This window comes from Stigmatopora argus, chromosome 5 (assembly GCF_051989625.1).
Source record: "Stigmatopora argus isolate UIUO_Sarg chromosome 5, RoL_Sarg_1.0, whole genome shotgun sequence".
Taxonomy (NCBI): Eukaryota; Metazoa; Chordata; class Actinopteri; order Syngnathiformes; family Syngnathidae; genus Stigmatopora; species Stigmatopora argus.
In genome coordinates this window covers 15,673,468-15,692,500 of record NC_135391.1, presented here as the reverse complement: position 1 = coordinate 15,692,500, position 19,033 = coordinate 15,673,468, and the positions used below count along the sequence as shown (strand labels likewise).

The 19,033-nt window shown below is 38.3% G+C and overlaps 3 protein-coding genes across 5 annotated transcripts in view; 2 read left to right on the top strand and 1 right to left on the bottom strand.

The window, feature by feature from the left end:
* The window catches only part of LOC144074469 (arrestin domain-containing protein 3), a 5,361-nt gene extending 4,311 nt beyond the window's left edge, over positions 1-1,050 (top strand). Inside the window, exon 6 of the mRNA XM_077600910.1 lies at positions 1-1,050. This exon is cut by the window's left edge and continues 276 nt beyond it. Coding sequence (XP_077457036.1) covers positions 1-267 — 267 coding nt within the window. The 3' untranslated portion in view covers positions 268-1,050.
* Positions 1,051-2,052: 1,002 nt separating this feature from the next.
* Positions 2,053-8,372, top strand: LOC144074592 (uncharacterized). Its single transcript, XM_077601097.1, has 6 exons — positions 2,053-2,177; positions 4,007-4,395; positions 4,456-4,624; positions 5,765-5,887; positions 7,403-7,493; positions 7,562-8,372. The coding sequence occupies exons 1-6, from the start codon at positions 2,126-2,128 to the stop codon at positions 7,758-7,760; spliced, it is 1,023 nt and encodes a 340-aa protein (XP_077457223.1). The 5' UTR covers positions 2,053-2,125; the 3' UTR covers positions 7,761-8,372.
* Positions 8,373-10,560: 2,188 nt separating this feature from the next.
* aqp3a (aquaporin 3a) lies at positions 10,561-17,617 on the bottom strand. Of its 3 annotated transcripts, XM_077600600.1 has the most exons (8): positions 17,058-17,617; positions 16,076-16,151; positions 15,564-15,691; positions 12,275-12,401; positions 12,065-12,202; positions 11,775-11,890; positions 11,470-11,687; positions 10,561-11,369 (listed from the first exon to the last, which is right to left on the bottom strand). In XM_077600600.1, exons 3-8 carry the CDS (start codon positions 15,669-15,671, stop codon positions 11,165-11,167), a joined length of 912 nt encoding a protein of 303 aa, XP_077456726.1. In that variant the 5' UTR covers positions 15,672-15,691; positions 16,076-16,151; positions 17,058-17,617; the 3' UTR covers positions 10,561-11,164. The 3 variants fall into 3 exon arrangements, with proteins under 3 accessions (XP_077456726.1, XP_077456725.1, XP_077456727.1); XM_077600599.1 differs by lacking the exon at positions 16,076-16,151; XM_077600601.1 differs by lacking the exons at positions 15,564-15,691; positions 16,076-16,151; positions 17,058-17,617 and adding an exon at positions 12,578-12,944.
* Positions 17,618-19,033: the final 1,416 nt, after the last annotated feature.

Below are 19,033 nucleotides of genomic sequence, written 5' to 3'. Positions count from 1 at the left end.
ACTGCTTTTAATGGTTCTCCATCTTTACAATCGTCTCCATCTCATGATCTTTACCCTCCACCGAATCCTACTACATTTCCACCGCAACCATCTGCCCCACTGACCTATCCAAGTGTACCAGCAGCACCGGGATTACAAACAACTCCATCTGCTCCACCTTCTTACGTGAGCACCACAAACTTCCTGTCTCAATCCGACGAACCTCCTCCTGCCTATTCGCTTATTTTCCCATCGTCTACAAATGAAAGGTCGAGTGAAGCCAAATAACCTCATTTTCAAATCAACACTGGAACAGTTTTGTGTATACGTGTATCGTGCATTTATTTAGACATTTTTTACCGCGCCCAAAATACTTTACGATATGTCAAGAGACATCGTGTAAGTCAAGAAGAATGCAAACTTTTAAAACAGGCTTCCTATGCATGTAATTTTTTTAGTTTGAAATATGAAGCTGATTTAAAAAGTGGCGTCAAATCTCTATGAACCAATGTTTAAATTATTGTGTGAAAGGACAGACTCTAGTGGCCTTATGCAATTTTAATGCATTTCTTTCTGCCTTATGTGTACAGTTAAACCTATACATATTAGTAACCTAGTAATATTTTGAGTTTAAAATACTTTTGCATAATTTTTATACAATTGAGCTTTCTCATGATCCAAACAAACCTCAATCACAGCATGTTCGTGCATGTGATAATGATCATATTTCAATGACCTTCACAGCGATAGACAACCAATATATTTGAAATGGGAAGGGCTAGCAGTGAATAATCAGTCAGATCTGTCAGCCCTCCTGATCCAAATTTATTTCATGTTTATTACTGTTAATAGCAGTTGTTATAGTACGCATCACTATGTATAGTAATTGTATGTTTGCTACACTACTGTATAACTACTGACATATTGTACTTTTATTCTAGCTTTTCAAATAATACAAAAATTACATTGACCAAAATGTGTAATTTATTTATTGCTGGTGAATTTCATTAAGTGATTGCATTTTTGGCAGTTGATTTCACATTTGCCATCAGTTTTCCCCCCTGTGTGCTTTATTTTGCATGCAATCAGCAATTTTGATATTTTTGTTAGTGGTATTTCATACAGATTCTTCATAGATTTTCAACTCATAACTTTCAGTCCATTGCATACATGCATTCATACATTTTCCAGATTTTATTTGTCTGCATTAGCTTGTTATAGGTGACAATTTTTTTACATATTTGAGCTCCTTAATGTACATTATATTAGTCTTGTTATTTACAATGTGTAAATTTACTTTTTGATTTGATTTGACTTCCGCGTGTCCCCTCCTAGTGCCCCTAGTTAGCTGGGATCGCCCCCAGAACCCTCTGTGACCCTTGTGAGGATAAGCCATTCAGAAAATGAATGAATTATTTGTTACAAAAAAATGTTGTTAAAGGGTAAGGTTTATTTGTTTATATTTAGTGTCTTAATTTTGCTGGGCATCTCGAGGAAAACATCATGTGACTCATCGGCCTCCAGAGCTGTCCCATATCTCAACATAATGAGTGGGCTATCCTATTCAGCTTGGAACAACGTTTTCTCCCATTAGCAGATTTATGCCCACTATTTGTTACCGTTGGTCATTTGCATGTGCACTGATTAGGTCACTGTGGTGAAAAACAAGGGAAATCCGACTTAGCAAAAACACAATTAAACAGTAGCTGTATATTTCAAGTATTTTAGGAATAAAGAAGCAAAGCTAAACAAAGAAATTTACATTTGCTTCATTCACTTGAGCAGTTCTAAAAGTAAATTTAATAATCAGAATTAACTTTAAAATAAAGTAAAATCTATCAAGCATTGAAAACTTCTTTAGTTAAAATTGCTCCCAATATGCAAAAATGTTGGCCATTAACCGTGGAGTTGATGCATTTATGATATAGCATAGGTTTTTGCCAATTATACAGTTATTATGGAAAAAGATGCAGGAAGCTGTGGCAGTCCCTAGGATTTGAGGAAAGGAATGCAATCCCACCACCTCCCCCTCTCTGCTTCCATTCATCCACTCACTGCAGTAATTCATGCAAGAGCAGAGAGGCAGCATGAAGTCCACTTTTCCAGCCACTTGCACTTGTTCTGGCTCACTGGAGTACTTACAGCCATGGGGAGAAGTCTGAAGCTTGTTCACCTCCTTCTTCCCTTAATTTTCACTGGTGAGACACTTAAGAGCTTGTTTATTTTCTAACATAAACTGTTTATTTACTGTAGTTGAGCCATTGACAGCTTTTAAAATTGTTTCTCCATACTTTTGCCTTGTTCTTGTTGTTGTTGCTTCTGGATGTCCTGGCAAACTATGAAACGGCTGTCTCAAATGTGTCTGTTTCACAGTGCCTTGTTTTTTTTTTGGGGGGGGGGGGGGGGGGGGGGGGGGGGGCAAAACAAACTGTCGGTAGAAAGGTCTTGTAAGATAAGATTGAGCATGACTCCACCCAAAAATATACAACATTTTTTTGAGGAGGGAACAACAGTAAAAATGCTGAGTGTCTATCATTGAAATGTAAACTTATTGTATATGATGTTTGTGCATTACCGTATTATTGTGTGAAGGCATAGATACAAACAAGCTTCTTTAAAAAGTTACCTTTACAATATTTTGGGTCCAAAATGTGTGGTAAATGCAAGGAATCAGGAAGTCAAACTGTCATCAGGCTTAAAAAATCTCTAAAGATTCATTACTGAATACTGAGAGTAAAGCATTTGTTGAAAACCCATCTAAACATTCCAAAGTACCTATTTTGCATTGTTTTCCAAGTAACTTACACAAATTCTGCTCCATTCCTCCATATTAAGAACAGTATGGTGCTATGACATTGGAACCCAGCATTTGCACTAGTATTGATCTTTGATATGAGGAAAACTTCTCATCAGTTGCCTTTGATAGCAACGTCCAATTCATTTTGTCAAGGAGGGGCAAATACACATTTGCCTCTCCTTGACAAAACAGATTGAACATCAAGTTCCACCATTGGCATTGAAAGATAAACATTCTCAGCCAATCCTTTTAGTTAAAATGAACTGGATGTCTCTTAGTGCTAATGGTAGGTAATGAGTTAATATTGATGTGCATTTGTTGGTTGGGGCTGTGTGGTGGACTCTGGTTGGCATGTCGGCCTCCCATTTCTAAGATTGAAAGTGCAATCCCAGGTGGACTCAGACTTTCCTGTGTGGAGTTTTGAAATGCTCTCCCAGTGCTTGCATTGGTTTTCTTTGGGTACTCTGATCAGGGCCTGATCCAGCTATGAGCAATGCGGGCAATTGCCCAAGGCGGAAGCTATGTGGGGGCGCATGAAAGCTCTCCAAAAACATTTTTGTTTTCAATCACTATTTTTTCAATTGAATTTATTCTATTTTTGTGGGTTAAGGTTTGTGCAATTTGCATTGGTGTTTGTATGTTTATATAATTTCTATTAATAATAATATTACTACTTCTATTGGGTCAATAGATTAGTTTGTTTTTTGGGGGGTTTTTTGCTCTGAGTACGCCAGTTTCTAAGGAGGCTAGATCATTCTCAAAAGAAAAACATTCACATTTTGATGCACACACGCGTCACAGAACACCCACCTACTGGCCAAAGTTGGCTGGCATAGGCTCCAGCATTGCCAAGACCCATGTGAGAATACCCAAAACAAGAAATGAATACATTTTTGTGTTGTAATCATATCAGGGTTCACACTATACAGTCTAAATGCACACTATACAGTCTAAATGCTTGGAACTTTACATTTCCATATTTTATGAAAGGTGTTATGTTTTTGTTGATTTTTTTTCCCACAAAGATTCAACTGAACTCCTGTGGTTCAAAACTATGGTATTATATACTGATAAATAATGTGAGGGATGTATTATTTAATTTATTATATTTCCTATTTTGTGTTAAAATAATGTCATATATGGCCATATATTTTTACAGACTTCAAAATATTTCGAATTCGCACCTGTGTGGCTGAGCATCAACTTTATTTTTCTTTCTCTTTTGTACAGAATTATCTGGTTTGAAGATCCGAAACAAGCTGCTCGGTACGTGCCTACAAGCATACGATGGCTCCCCGGAAGGGAGGGTGTCACTGGGACAATGCGACCCACACTCAGTTTTACAAGAATGGCTGTGGCTGACTGAAAGCCAGGCTCTAAGCAATCAATACACCGGGGAGTGTCTGACTGCTCCTCAAATGCAGTTTGAGGGTGTCTACCTGCAATCCTGCCACATTCAAAATAAAGCTGGTGCGCAAACATCACAGGTGGACGATGATGCAGCCAGCCAGCAATGGTCTTGTTCTAAGAGAGGTCACCTGACCCAGCTAGGCAAGGGGCTACACCTCAGTGCAACACAAGAATCCACTTTGATCTTCCTTTCACGGGAACATAAACAGGTAAGAATTTCCTCGATCTTTTTATCTATTTTTTTGAGCAATCTTTTTTGCCCTCACAAGTTGGGTAGCAGGTGGAAGACACTGGACAACCAAACACTGTGTGGTGGGAGAGACATCAAACATCATCAGCACCACCACCAAAACCACCAATCCCATGACCCTATGGGTAAATCTATGGAACCTATCTTAATGGATCCAAGCGTCATTTCTCATATGGAAAGACCAGCATGTAAGAAATGTCATTCTAAAAATGAATGGAAAGTGTCTCAATGCTAAACTATGGGTAAGGTGGGGAGTGGGGTTTCAATGAATTATACGAAGAATACAGAATGTAAAGTCTACACACAAAGTTATTATTGCTAACTAAAGTGAATGAATTGAGAAATCTTTAAGTGAAAGAATAGTTAAAAATTGCATTGTGTATTCACAAAAGTATTTAAAACTTATTGAAATTAAAACAGTAGTCCCTTTATTTTTTTCTTTTATCCTGAAGCAATATATTTACAGATAAAAATGTTAAAGGTCAATGACTAAATATTTTAAATAAATATTAATTATATACATACATATCAAGCAAATGGATCAAACCTAAAACTTGTACTAAAAGTAATTAAAAATAAACCAAAAATAATCATTTTGAGAAAATGATAACCTATTTGAAAAATTTAAAAGATCTAGGAAGACTAAAAAATAAATTAAAGTAACCAGTAATGGGGAGGGGGTGCAAAACTAACTCAAATAAAACTTGAATGAAACATCCACAGCTAGGGTAACCTTACAATTCACCCTTCTTAAAACTCAATAACTGCCCATGACATAAGCATCAATGGCACTGAAACGTGATCATTTCAATGCTTGGCCTCCAGAAATCCTTTTTTTTTTGTTTTTCCCACATGTTAAACAAGGACACAAAGAGTGCCTTAATATTTTTCCGTAAATAAAAAGACAAAAAAAAACAATAAAGGAAAGCTTGACTAGAAGCTCTGTATAAAAGAGCTCATACAACAACTGCAGTCTGCAAACAACGTGGATAATCAGCTAAGTGAAATCTGATCTAATAGTACATACTTGTGTTTGTGTGTGTGTGTGGGGGGGGGGGGGGGGGGGTAAATGGGACTGAGTTTTGACAGGGCAGGTCATGTGTTTGTTGCAGATGAACTCACTGAAAGAGCTATTTATAACAAATATGAAAAAAAATGAACATCATGACGTTGGTTTCAAAAGCAACCACTAGTCACGTATTGCCTTGTTTACTTGCTCAATTAATGGGAATCCAAATGTGTGTTTTTGTGCCCAAAACTGGCTGAGAAAGGCCGTCTGAATGAATGCATAAAATCTCTCTAAATTTTGTTTGCCTCCACTTTGACAGTTGAAGCTACATTTGGTGATGCTGTCACAGAAGAATTTCCAGTGAAGGATCTGTCTGATGATTTGTTCCTAAGCACAAAGTCCCCTAAGGATCCTACTATGGTTTTCTTCACAATGGACTATGGTACAATCTGTTAAATCATGTTAAATCTTTCAGTCATTAATTAACTGTAATTAAATGTAATACTAGTATTTCACCACTAAGTGAGGCTAGAGTAAAGGGAAACGAACGAATGAATTTTTTATGCTTTGTGCGTTTGAGTGGATGAAATCATAATTTTTGTCTCATTTACCTACTACTTTATTTACCAATTGTGTATTTTTATCTCATTGTCTAATTGTATTATTAAAATTTATAAAAGAAAAATAGTTTACAATATTGCGTTGATGCAAATACTTCCCATGCAGTGTTTAACCAAAATCTGTTTTTTTATTTTTTATGTAAACTATAGTTTGTTTTGGTTTTTTGGGGGGGGTTTTGCAAATGACGATTTTTAGGGGGGTGCTGTGTAGAATGCAAAATTATTGCAAAGATCTCACTTGGGAAAAGAAAGCTTACTGTGGATACTGGAGACCAACAATAATCTTAAATGTGACATGTGCAATACAGGTGTGCAGTAGACCATTACATGAAAATCATTAATCAAGGTTATGATGATAATGGGTCAGAAAAAAGGTATACCAACATATTGTGAAAGTGGTTTGCGCGTTCATCTCACAGTTCTGAGATCATCGGTGGGCTACGACCTCCTGTGTGCAGTTTGCAGGTTCTCGTGGGTTTTCTTCGGGTACTCAAGTTTCCTCTCACATCCACAGAATATGCATACTAGGCTGGTTTAACACTCTAAAATCTAAATTGTTGATAAGGATGAGTGTGAATGGTTGTTTGTCTCCTTATGCCCTACGATTCTCTGGCAACAAATTCAGGGTGCCCCCTGTCTGGTGCCCGTCGTTAGCTGGGATAGAAAAAAAAAACTCATGCAATGGGAAATGAAAAAACATTTTTGGTCAGTGTTATGTTTAGCTAGCAACATACAAACATGACTCTGTGCAAGCAGTGACCACCCAAAAAAAATAAAAAATGACAAATGAAGCGGCCCAGCAGGCGAGTGGTTAGCGCGTCGGCTTCACAGTTCCAGGGTCAAGGGTTCTATCCCAGGTCGCTCCTCACTGTGTGGAGTTTGCATGTTCTCCCCAGGCCTACGTGGGTTTCCTCCCAGTACTCTGGTTTCCTCCCACATTCCAAAAAACATGCAGGGTAGGCAGCTTGAACACTCTAAATGGCCCCTAGGTATGAGTGTGAGCATGAATGGTTGTCCATCTCCTTGTGCACTGCGATTGGCTGGCCACCAATTCAGGATGTCCCCCTCCTCTGGCCCGAAGTCAGCTAGGATAGGCTCCAGCACCTGCTGTTACCCTTGTGAGGACAAAGCAGTTCAGAAAATGAATGAATGAATGTAATTTAATGTTATGAGTAGGTCCAAGTATGCTATTTAGGGGTACTACCTTGTTGTAAAAAGAAGAGACTGTATGTAGTACCTAATGAAAGTCTTAAAACACATGGAACTGTCTGTGTCCAAGTTTAGAAAACATAATGAGTACTTTTGTTAAAATAATGACTACTTCTATACCTTCACAGGCATGGGCTGGAAAATAACCATGTTGGTTTTAAGCTCTTTGGCACTCGTCCTTGGAACCATCATTCTTATTTTCAACGTTTACTCCAACAGGTAAGTATAAACACTGTGCAAAACCTATGTGTGTAGAATCATACCCCCTAACACCTTCTGTGTATTAGGAGGAAGAAGGTGGTGTGTGTTCTGAAGTCATACACTCCAAGAACAGATAAGGACATCCCGGGGTCGCCTCTCCCCAGTGAGAGAGCCCCCCTAACAGAGCACGCCATGCGGCAGCCGCTCTCCTCCCCTATGATGCAGCGAGGAGAAATCCTGATTGAGTGGAAGGATGGCACTGTTACGCCTCTGTATGAGGCCTGAAGCGTATATGCTTTTATAACCTGCTGTTATGTTTGTTTATGGAAGGAAGCAACGATTGCACTGGTTGGGGATTTCCCATATTGTTGGCTAACAGAATTATGTTTCCAGAAGCAAACAGTGTTCACTGATTTAGATACAAGATAACATTAACTTATTGGCTGCCATTGACGACAATGGACGCCCAATCAATTTTGGACTAGACGTCTATTGCCCGTCGAATGCAGCAAATAAATTAATCAACATTTGGTATAGTTTGCAATTTTCAACATTGTGATGCACATCTTGGGGATAATATACTCAGAACTAAATATGTTAGATAAATGCACTTATATGACACATTATCTTTGGCATCTGAATGTCCAAAGCATTTTACACTGGTTCTACCAACTGCACCATGTCCATGTTGAACATGAATTCCGCAGTATTAATGGAGAAGGCAATCACTTTTAACTTTTTAACTTGATGTATTTATATGGAGGCTAACAAATAATATAATAAAACCTCTGGTTTCCAGTCCGTTTACAAAACTTGTATGTGCCTGTATGTTTAGCTAAAACATATTTCCTGCATTGTAATTATTCAATTCATTCATTATTAACGCTGCTTATCCTTGTCAGGGTTGCAAATAATCAAATAAATACATTTTTAAAGATTGCTTTAACTTGAAATTGAAACAAAATTCAGTTTTGGAGGAAAACAAAAAATAAAATTTAAAAAAGTTATCACTGCAACCTCAAGATTTAGTTTAAATTTCAATCGAGTAGGTAGTTTAATTCTTCAACTTGAATTCTAAGTTAGGTTCACAGGAAAATATTTGCTAATATATAAACCACACTGAACTATAAACCACAGATGTCCATATTACTTAATAGGTATGGCATCTTTAAAGCCATGCTACTCTTTACTCTGTAAAAATCATGCAGGGTTTAATGTGTGCGTATCTGATTTTATGGAGGAGGGGCATGTTTAGGGGTGGGGCAGTATCAGAAGAAAGTCTGAAAATTGGCTATTTTGAACTCAGTAAGTAGACTGCACTTAAATAGGTTATGTTCGTTCATTCATTCATTTTTAATACCACTTATCCTTGTCAGGGTGGTAGGGTGCTGGAGCCCATCCCAGCCGACTTTGGGCAAAAGGCTACACCTGAGAATGGTCGCCAATAAGTCGTAGGATACACACAGAGACAGACAACCATTTGCACTCACAATCCCACCACCCCCGATTGGCAACCGATCCCACGCGACCCAGACCGAAGTCGTAGTGTTTAATTGGACTGTATTTCAGAAAATAAAATTGTGTTTGAAAGACAAAGCAACCTTGTTTTTTGTCATTTGTTAAACTGAACACAGTGCTTCCTCAGCATTCCAGTAAAATTAATTCCTGTTTCCAGGGGTGTCTTGGTAGCTGCCAGTTGTAAAACTAATGAAAGGGAACCAAAATAAATAAAGTGCACCCTGCAATGGGGAAGAAAGTGTGGCACCTTAACTCTTCTGCAAACCACATCCAATGGGAAGAAAGAAATGGTTTGTGTTTAGTCCATATATGGTTCCTCCTCTCGTGCAATTCTCGTAATCTGAAACTTTTCAGAAAAGACAAGGGTGGATTGTACAAGATTGTTAGTGATGGAGCATGAAGAATGCCACTCGTCCCATGTTTGTCATCCCAACGCCCCTCTTATACTTATTGAAATCCAGCCAAGAGTAAATGTTTGGACAGAGACTTTGAAATGAACAAACTGGCCCAGGGCGTGTAATACAAAAAGCTAGGCTCCATAGAGGTTCTTGAAAAATGGAATATACTTGGTATGTAAGGAGCTATATTGAGGGAATTACACAGTTTAGACATGAAAGCAGTTTGTGTTCAAAAGTAAGCATGTATATATTTTTTGCAGCAGACCTACATTTCCTCCATTGAGCTCAAGGCATATGGACATAGACAGGTTAAGCCCGATTTGGAGTACACTTTTGCTCTTGCTAGTGTTGGGCAATATGACAATGTAGTTCATATATATCAGTTTTAAAACTAAATCATGTAATTATGTATTATACATTTCCTCCATTTCAATGAACATTACTGTTAATAATGTATTGTGCTGTACTAATGAACTGTTTTCAATTATTCAGTGCTGATCCATATTAAGTGCAGCCTGTACACAAGATGACTGTATACCACCAAACCAGGAATGTGTTAAAGTGGCATTCATTCATTTTCTGAACTGCTTATCCTCACAAGATTTGTGGGGGATGCTGCAGCCTATCTCAGCAAACTATGTGCATCGGCATATTGGTGGCCAGCCAATCGCATGACATAAGGAGACAGACAACCATTCATGCACACATTCATAGAGTGTTCAACCAGCCTAGCATGCATGCTTTGGGGGTGTGGTAGGAAACTGCAGTAACCAGAGAAAAGCCATGTAAACCTGAGGAGAACATGTAATTTTCACTCGGGAACCTGGCATTGAACCCTCCATGTCAGAACTGTGAGGCCGACATGCTAACCACTCCCCGAGCAGGCAGCTATTGATGAAACAATTTGTGAAAATAAAAAAAAATATATATATATATATATATATTCATTTTCCCTGTGGAATTTCATATAAATCACAAAAACATGCCACTATGGTGTTAACTACGTGACACAACGAAACTGTAACTGTAGTAAAAATAATTCCAAATGTGTCAAATATTATATTATACTATACTGCTCACCCTCCTGGTCAAAATGGATTGGACTGTCAATGGCATTGAATGAGTCAATGACTAGATCAACTGGTAAAAACTAACACAATCTGTGATTGAATAAAAAAAAACTTTTATTGTTTTAATAAAAAAAGAATCAGCCATCAATCTGCATACAAAACACAAAGATCATTACAGTCCAGCACCAAAAGAAATGTGCAGTTGTATATCAAAAACATGGTGCAATTTATGACTATATACTTGGGATAAAGGTAGGCATATCTATATTGGAATAGAATTGTCTTTCCAATGTGAAATCAAAATAATAAACTTCTAAAATGTCGCATTTCAATGCTTGAACTCAAATTTTGTTGAAAATGACTGGACTAACAGAAACAAACTTGAGTCACCTGTCTCCTTAATGCTTGTTTGGACATTTGAAATATAAATCTGTTCATAAGCAGTACTTAAAACTACACAACAAAGTATAAAATACTGTTGAAGAGCATAACGACAAAAAAAATAATTTCCCGTGAAAATAATATATTGTATTACAGTATATTTCTCCCTTTCTACTGCAAATGTAATGAACACCAATAAAACAAAAGAAAATTAGCTTAATTTCAAGATCACATCAATCGGGCAGTTAAACTGCGGTGAAAGGTGGATAATCTGCGGCGTGTTTTTTTTTTGGTGTGTGCGTCTATGCACAAAACTAGCAGCTCAATGCACTTGTTTAGTTGCCTCTTTGGACTTGTCATTGGCGGCGACGTCAGTGAGTCGCAAGTTCTCCTCTGCTTCGGCGAGCCTCCGGTCACGCACTTCTCCTTCTTCGTGGAAGCCAACCATCATTTGGTATATAATCACGCCAATGGTGGCGCCAAGGAAGGGGGCAAAAACGGGTACTAAGAACCAACCATTCCTGGCACTGAAAAGTATAGATCCCATGGTTTGTTAGCTATTGGTTGTTGATAAGAGCACCAAAATGGAGGAGAATGATTGTATGAAAATGGAAATGATGTCCTTACGTGAATACGTCGGTTCCCCACCCAGCCACGGCGGTAAAAATACGAGGTCCGAGATCTCTGGCAGGATTGACGGCGTAGCCGGAGTTGAATCCCATAGAAAGGCCAATGACCAGAACCACAAATCCCACAGTAAAAGCCTCCAATCCTTGTGGAATGGGATTATTGTAGGGATCAACAATGGCGAGGATGCAAACGATCAGTGCTGCTGTGCCAATAATCTACATTTGAGAGGGAAAGACAGAAACTGTGAGTTTAATGAATTTTAATGCATTTTAAGACAACATTTGCGGTTGACCATCTCTTGCCTGGTCAAAGAACCCATTAACAATGGTGAGATGTTTTCCAGGATAGGTGGCAAATATTCCTGCTGTGGCACGTGGACCAGTGACATTAAAAGCACCAGGAAAGTCCCACAGGGCATCTGATTGAGTTAAGAAAAAAAAAGTTTTAGTTATGTGCTTTCCTAGAAAAACAAACAATGTTATAACTGACTTTAAAATTTACAAACCCACATCTGTGTTGCAAAAAAACTAATGTATATTTACAAATTGAGCAAAAATTGCTCAACAAACTAAAATTTAGAATTAAACCTTACCATAGTACATGGCAAAAATAACAGCTGCACCCAAGAAACCACCAATTGTCTGAAACAGGAAGTACATGGGAAACTTCCTCCAACGTTCTCTCCCAAGCAGACACAGGGCAAACGTTACTGCTGGGTTCAGATGTCCTCCTGTAACGAGCACATACATATCCATAATAAAAAACATGGTCTACAAAAGATTTGATAAACAGCACCGCTTACCTGATATTTGCCCACAGACCAGGATTCCCAAGGTGGCGGCAAAGCCAAAGGCAAAGTTGACGGTCAGAAACAAACCGTGAGAACCACTGCTCAACACTAATTGGGCCACTGCACCGCAGCCAAACATCTGCAAATAAATTGACATTATTACATACACAGTGCAACAAAATGTTTCTGTAATCATTTTACAGGAACACGTAAGCACTTCAATAACTAGTTTTGGTTCCTACCACTGTCTTTCAAAGAGGTTATTTAAAGATAGAATTTGCTATGGAATGTCTAAATGGTGTGACCACAACTTACTGTGTAAGCTGTTCCTTTCCTACACTTCTGCCGAGTGCCTCAGGCCATCTTACAAGTTGCTTCTGAAGGTACCAAAGCTCAGAGGGGGGTGAAGCCTTTTCTGTTGCTGGTCCAAAACTATGAAATGGCCTCCTGCTTTACATTAGAAAAGCTTCTAAACCACTCATGCTCTCGTTTAAGTGTCTGATTTTAATTTATTCCTTTTAAGACTATAACTGTGTTTCTTGGAACTCTTCACAAGCCTGCAAGAGCTTCAACATCCAAGACCTATCAACATACTAGATGGGTCCTTGGTGTTTTCAGGGGTTGGACTACATGTTATGATAATTTAGGGGGGTTGTAATTTTGTAATTTGTCATCCTTTCAAGGTCAAGCATGGTATAATCATGTTTATCAGTAATCTAAGGGAACAAAAGTCTATTCAAAAGAAGCTCACCATTATAGAAGCTCCATTGTATCCATGATATCATTTCAATGCAGCTAACCAAAAATTTCATGAATGTTAGTTTAGTGGCATATCTTGAGTAGATTGTTGTCTCAAAATCTACTTCCTGCCAAGGAAGATATGTAAAAGTCCAGAACTCAGACTAATAATTGCACACAGCAAGTATTTTTATTGGTCGAGAAACGTGTCACCTAAATTTTTGGACTTTGTAATAAAACTACAGGAAACCTTCAAAGCATGCAACCTGTGGCACCTGGAGTTTATCATCTAAACAGCCTTTCCTGGTAAAAACATCATCTCCTTAGTGTTCACAAAACAGAGAGTTAGTGTGTTTTGATGAGCTATGATAGTTTTATAATATTCCACTCTGTATGCAATATTCCAAATTTCTGTTTTCAGAATGTGGTCAGCGCAGAGCACATCAATCAAAAGTTAAACTGGCTGATTCAGCAAGTTGGCCAGCAGCATGGCCCTAAATATCCTTCAGCACTTTGGGGAAGCTTATAAAAACAACAAAAAACACAGAGTATACCAAAATAAACATCTGGAAGTGTTTTTTTTCTTTTAAGAGGAGTCCAACAAGTTAAAATCTCAACTCATTTCCTGAACCGCTTCATCCTCATTAGGGTCACGGGGGGTGCTGGAGCCTATCCCAGCTGAGAGAGACAACCATGCACACTCACACCCATACCTAGGGGCAATTTCGAGCAAGGGTGTCAGACTCGGGTTGGTTCGCGGGCCACTTTCACGTGGGCCGGACCATTTTAGATATAATATTTAGTTTTTTTTAAATAAATGGATTAAAAGAACTGGATTAAAATCCCTGAATATTCCTTTTTTATAGATCTAAAACAATGTTTATTTTAGCTTTTTGTATATATTTTTAGATTTTAAAAAATTATTTTTGAACTAAAAACACAGAAAAAAATTGATTAAAAAATTACAATTATTGATTTAAAAGGGGGAAAATCAGGAAATTTAATACACATCTATACTCTTCATTTTAATTTGATCCTAAAACAGAAAGTCGGCACTCATGATTTACTTTCCCGGGCCACACAAAATGATGCGGCGGGCCAGATTTGGCCCCCGGGCCGCCACTTTGACACATGTGATTTAGAGTGTCCAATCGGCCTACCATGCATGGTTTTTAGAATGTGGGAGGAAACCTTAGTACTCAAAGTAAACCCACACAGGCGGACTGACCTAGACTTGAACCCAGGACCCCAGAGCTGTGAGGCCGACACCCTAACCAGTTGCACCACCAGGCCGCCTCAAGTTAAAATTAAAACTTATAAATATCGCTGCGATACATGATCACAGGTTTCTGACCTATATCAGGCAGTAAAAAAGAAACAAATTGGATGTTCTGAGGTAAAGGTGCCTTTTTTTCTTCTTTTTTAAAAAACTGGCTCTGAAAAAATACCTGCAAATAAAAAGCCTTCACACCTAAAGTGTCCACACCCAGAATTTGTCCCAGATTAGGTGGTTTGCTTTGTCACAAGCTGAAAATATTCAGCATACCAGAGTGAAAACATTAAGTAACACTAGGAAGTCAAATTATATCATGCATAGGATTGTTCTGCTTCCATTCATTGTGACTCAATTGATGCGTCATCATTTAATATGCATAACTCACCTTTTTTGTCTTTGTCCTGCACTAAAATATTTTAAAAGAAATACGATTTATTTTTAAAAACTTGACTGTAATTTTTCTTCATTAGTATTTAATTCTTTCTGTGCCATTGACGATGTTGGACATCCAATCACATGGCTCATTTCATCCTTCTGCTGTGAATTTAAATGTATTAGTGGACGCCAAATTCATTTGAACTAGATTAGCAAATGCTCATTCGGTACCAGACCTTCCAGTTGAAATAGACTGAATGTCTATCCTCGTCAATGGCAGCCAGTGAGTTAAATTTCAATTACAGAATATATGTATTTAGTTTATATAGAAATATTCAACACTACAGTGTTTGCACAATCCAGTATTTCTAAAATCTCTTACTTGTTAGAATCTTAATTTGGAGTTCGTCCCTTATCTCTAGTTACCAAGTTGATGTTGAGCATTGTACATATTTGATGTACCTTAGACCATAATCTCTGCAAACTTAATATTTACATTGTTACAATACAAATAATGCTTGCTTTTCTATTGTGTGCTTGGCCTGCACATATTTAGCAGTTGACTTTGTAAACACTGCCAAAAAAATGATGAAGTAAATGATTATACTGCAGTGCAATGGCAAATTTACTTATTAAGAAGTGGACAATGCATCTTAAACATTCATGATTTCTGATGTCCACCACTCCATTGAAAGCCTGGCAATGTTTTTACCAGATGATCATCAAATTAGTGTTTTATATCTTGTTTTGATTAAGAATTATCAATCAACTCCATTATTTTCTATACTATAAATACCCAAGATATTGTAATATGTTGTGAATATTACCACTGTCACAAGATATTGTATTTTCTATCACAGCATAAACAATGAATTTATGACTGCCTGTTTATAACCCCAGAGTATCACTTACCACTAGGATGAGGGTTCCAAGGCATTCCGCCAGGGCCTGGCGAAGAAGAAGGTTGCGGATTTGGAAGGTCTTGGACAGTTTTTCCAAGTAGATCTTTTGTCTGCCCATGTTGTCTTGTTAGTTGGCCACTATGAAATAAGGAGCAGGATTATGAGCTGATGTGGAACTGGAAGGACCAGACTGGTCTTATAAAGAAGTGCAGAGTCTTAGACTGGGCTACTGCCAATCCTGAGGGCAGCTCCACCTCCAGCCACACACGCCTACATGTGGCACGTCACTATATGATTCACTGACAAGTTTACAATGCATGCTTTCAATGGCATTCATTTCGTATATAGATGACAGTTTCATGTTAGGCTGTTGATGATCATATACTTTTATATGTTCCATTATATGCCGATGAAATCAGGGGGAAAAAACTAAACTAAGCAAAAACAAAATATCTATATATATATATACAATTTGAGCAGTTCCCGTTTTCTATCTTTGTGTTCCACCTGGCTTGGTCTGACCTGTTCTTTTGTTTCCAGTCTGAAACTTCATCAGTGCACATTATTCTTCAATGTCCTTTCTCTGGTTTCAATCGAGCTGTGGGAAAACCTCAGATTTAAGAACACTATGTATTTTATCTCTAGATCATATGAGATTTTTTCTCTTGACAGTTTTGTTGTACTGGCTGTGTCCAACGTATTAAGCGGATTTGGTGGATGAAACTTCATAGAATATAAACTGAAATCAAAACATTTTTCAAAATATTTTTTTTCATCAATCCCTAAATATTGAGTATAAATTTGACTAGCGTTGCTTGACAGTAATTTATGAACATGATGAGGTGCGCCACAATTAAAAAGCCCAAAGGGCATATGAATAATTTCAGTCATAGATTAGCCCCGTCAGGAATGTCGTTCACGTCAGACTAATTCAGAAGTCACCACAACAAGGTAAGGCAAGTTTGTGTAATGTTCTCTGAAATACAACAATGGATGGGAGAATGACATCAGTAGTTTGGAAGATCTGCGCAGGTGTGAAACCTGGCCTTGCCTCTAATAAGTCTTAGGTTAAATGCATTTGAAACTGAACAGAGGTAGGTGGAGTAAGTAATGAAAAGACTCAAGTCAAACTAAATTGCAGTCCAAATAATAGGCTTAATATTTAAGGGGGAGCCAGACAGACAGACATAAGTCACCATTATCTAGTTATTTTTATTTGTTGGTATTTTTGGGGTTTAAGAGTATAAATACCAAACTGATATTTTAAAATTACGAAATGTAAATTGACAGCCAGTTTAAATGGATATCATCGAGTGCTGTAGATTGAAATGTGGACATTTTTAGGCGAAAACAGCAGCATTACATGTTTTAATCTCAATTGATTCTTATACAGGCAGTCTGATTACCAAATGAAATAACTTGGTCCAAATAAGAAATGCATTACTTGATTGAGTTACAGAAGCACAAATGTTCATTAACGTATTGAGCTATTTTCTTGACTTACAAAGGCATTGTCAGAAAACGTTCAGCATTAACAGGAATTATTTGGCTCGCTTGATGTAATCCCAAAGATGAAACAGCTGGATCAGACAGAAGGAAGAACCTGAATGGCTGAACCAGGCTCCATGTGGCACCGAAGAGAACAGGTGTTAATAACAACGATGAAGAAGTAAAAATTATTAAAAAGGTTCATTCATTCATTTTCAGTACCACTTGTTCTCACTAGGGTAGTGGGGAGTGCTGGAGCCTATATGAGCCAATGACCACCATTGAGGGGACACCCTGAATTAGTTTCCAACCAATCGCAGAGCAGGAGACAGTCAACCATTCACGCTCACCCTCTTACCTAGAGGCAATTTAGAGTGTTCAACCAGCCTATAAGGTGTGTTTTTGAGATGTGGGAGTAAACAGGAGTACCTGGAGAAAACCCACACAAGCATGTAAGGCCTAGACCAAGGGTGTCAAACTCGGGTTGGTTCGCGGGCCACATTAACGTCAACTTGATTTCATGCGGACCGGACCATTTTAGATATAATATTTAGATTTTTTTAAATAAATGGATTAAAAGAACTGGATTAAAATCCCTGAATATTCAGTTTTTTATAGATCTAAAACAATGTTTATTTTAGCTCTTTTATATATTTTTAGATTTTACAAAATGATTTTTGAACTAAAAACACAGAAAAAATTGATTAAAAATTACACTTATTGATTTAAAAGGGGGAAAATCAGGAAATATAATATATATCTATGCTCTTCATTTTAATTTGATCCTAAAACAGAAAGTTGGCACTCATGATTGACTTTCCCGGGCCACACAAAATGATGCGGTGGGCCAGATTTGGCCCACGGGCCACTACTTTGACACATGTGGTCTAGACAGATGGTCTGACTCCACCGGAGATTGAACTCTCCATCTTTGAAGTGTGACGCGGATGTGCTCAACACTTATCCACTGGGCTGCTCTTTTATAAGGTGATTGAGTTTCTAATTGTTCATTCATTCATTCATTTTCTGAACTGCTTTATCCTCACTAGGGTTGTAGGGGGTGCTGGAAACTATGCCAGCTGACTTCGGGCCAGGGGACACCCTAAATCGGTAGCCAGCCGATCACAGGGCACAAGGAGACAGACTACCATTCACGCAAACACTCACACCTAGGGGAAATTTAGTGTCCAATCAGCCTAACATGCATGTTTTTGGAATGTGGGAAGAAACCAGAGTACCTGGAGAAAACCCACACAGGCCCGGGGAAGACATGCCAACTCCACACAGGTGGACCGACCTGGATTTGAGCCCAGGACCACAGAGCTATGAGGCTGACGTCTTAACCACTCGAGCCGTTGGGCCGCCAGTTTCTACTTTAATACAAATAAAACATACAATTCATTCAATTTCAACACCACTTATCCTGGTTAGGGTTTCAGGGTGCAGGAGCCAAACCCAGCTGACTTGGAGCAAAAAGGAAAGTACATCCTATACCAGGTTGAGCAAACCGGTCCTCAAGGGGAGCTGTGTGTGCTGATTTTTGTTTCAACTGACCCAGCACAGTGAAGTTTCTGCGGAAACAAGATACACCTGACTTCAATCCACCAATTGCCCTTGTAGGACACCAGATTACTGAAAAGGTGTCCTCTTGATGGGTACAAATGAAAACCCACACCCACTGTGATCCTTTGTGAAAGTTTCCCCATCTCTGCCCAAAACTGGTCGGCAGTCAGAGACCACACATAGAGACAAACAACTTTGCACTGACAATCACACCGTATGAATTGATCCAACACTCCCCACACTAAAATCAGGCGCCATCGGGATAAAACATAGACCTCATCCCCCTCGAAAATTGAGGGGAACTGATGGTTTACTGTTTGTTCTTTTCCAGGAATAATTTTACTCACTGAGTAACAGAGGAAGGTTGAGAGTGAAAACAATGCTTGTGACCACAACTATTTAGAAAAGCACCATTTTCGAACAATATGT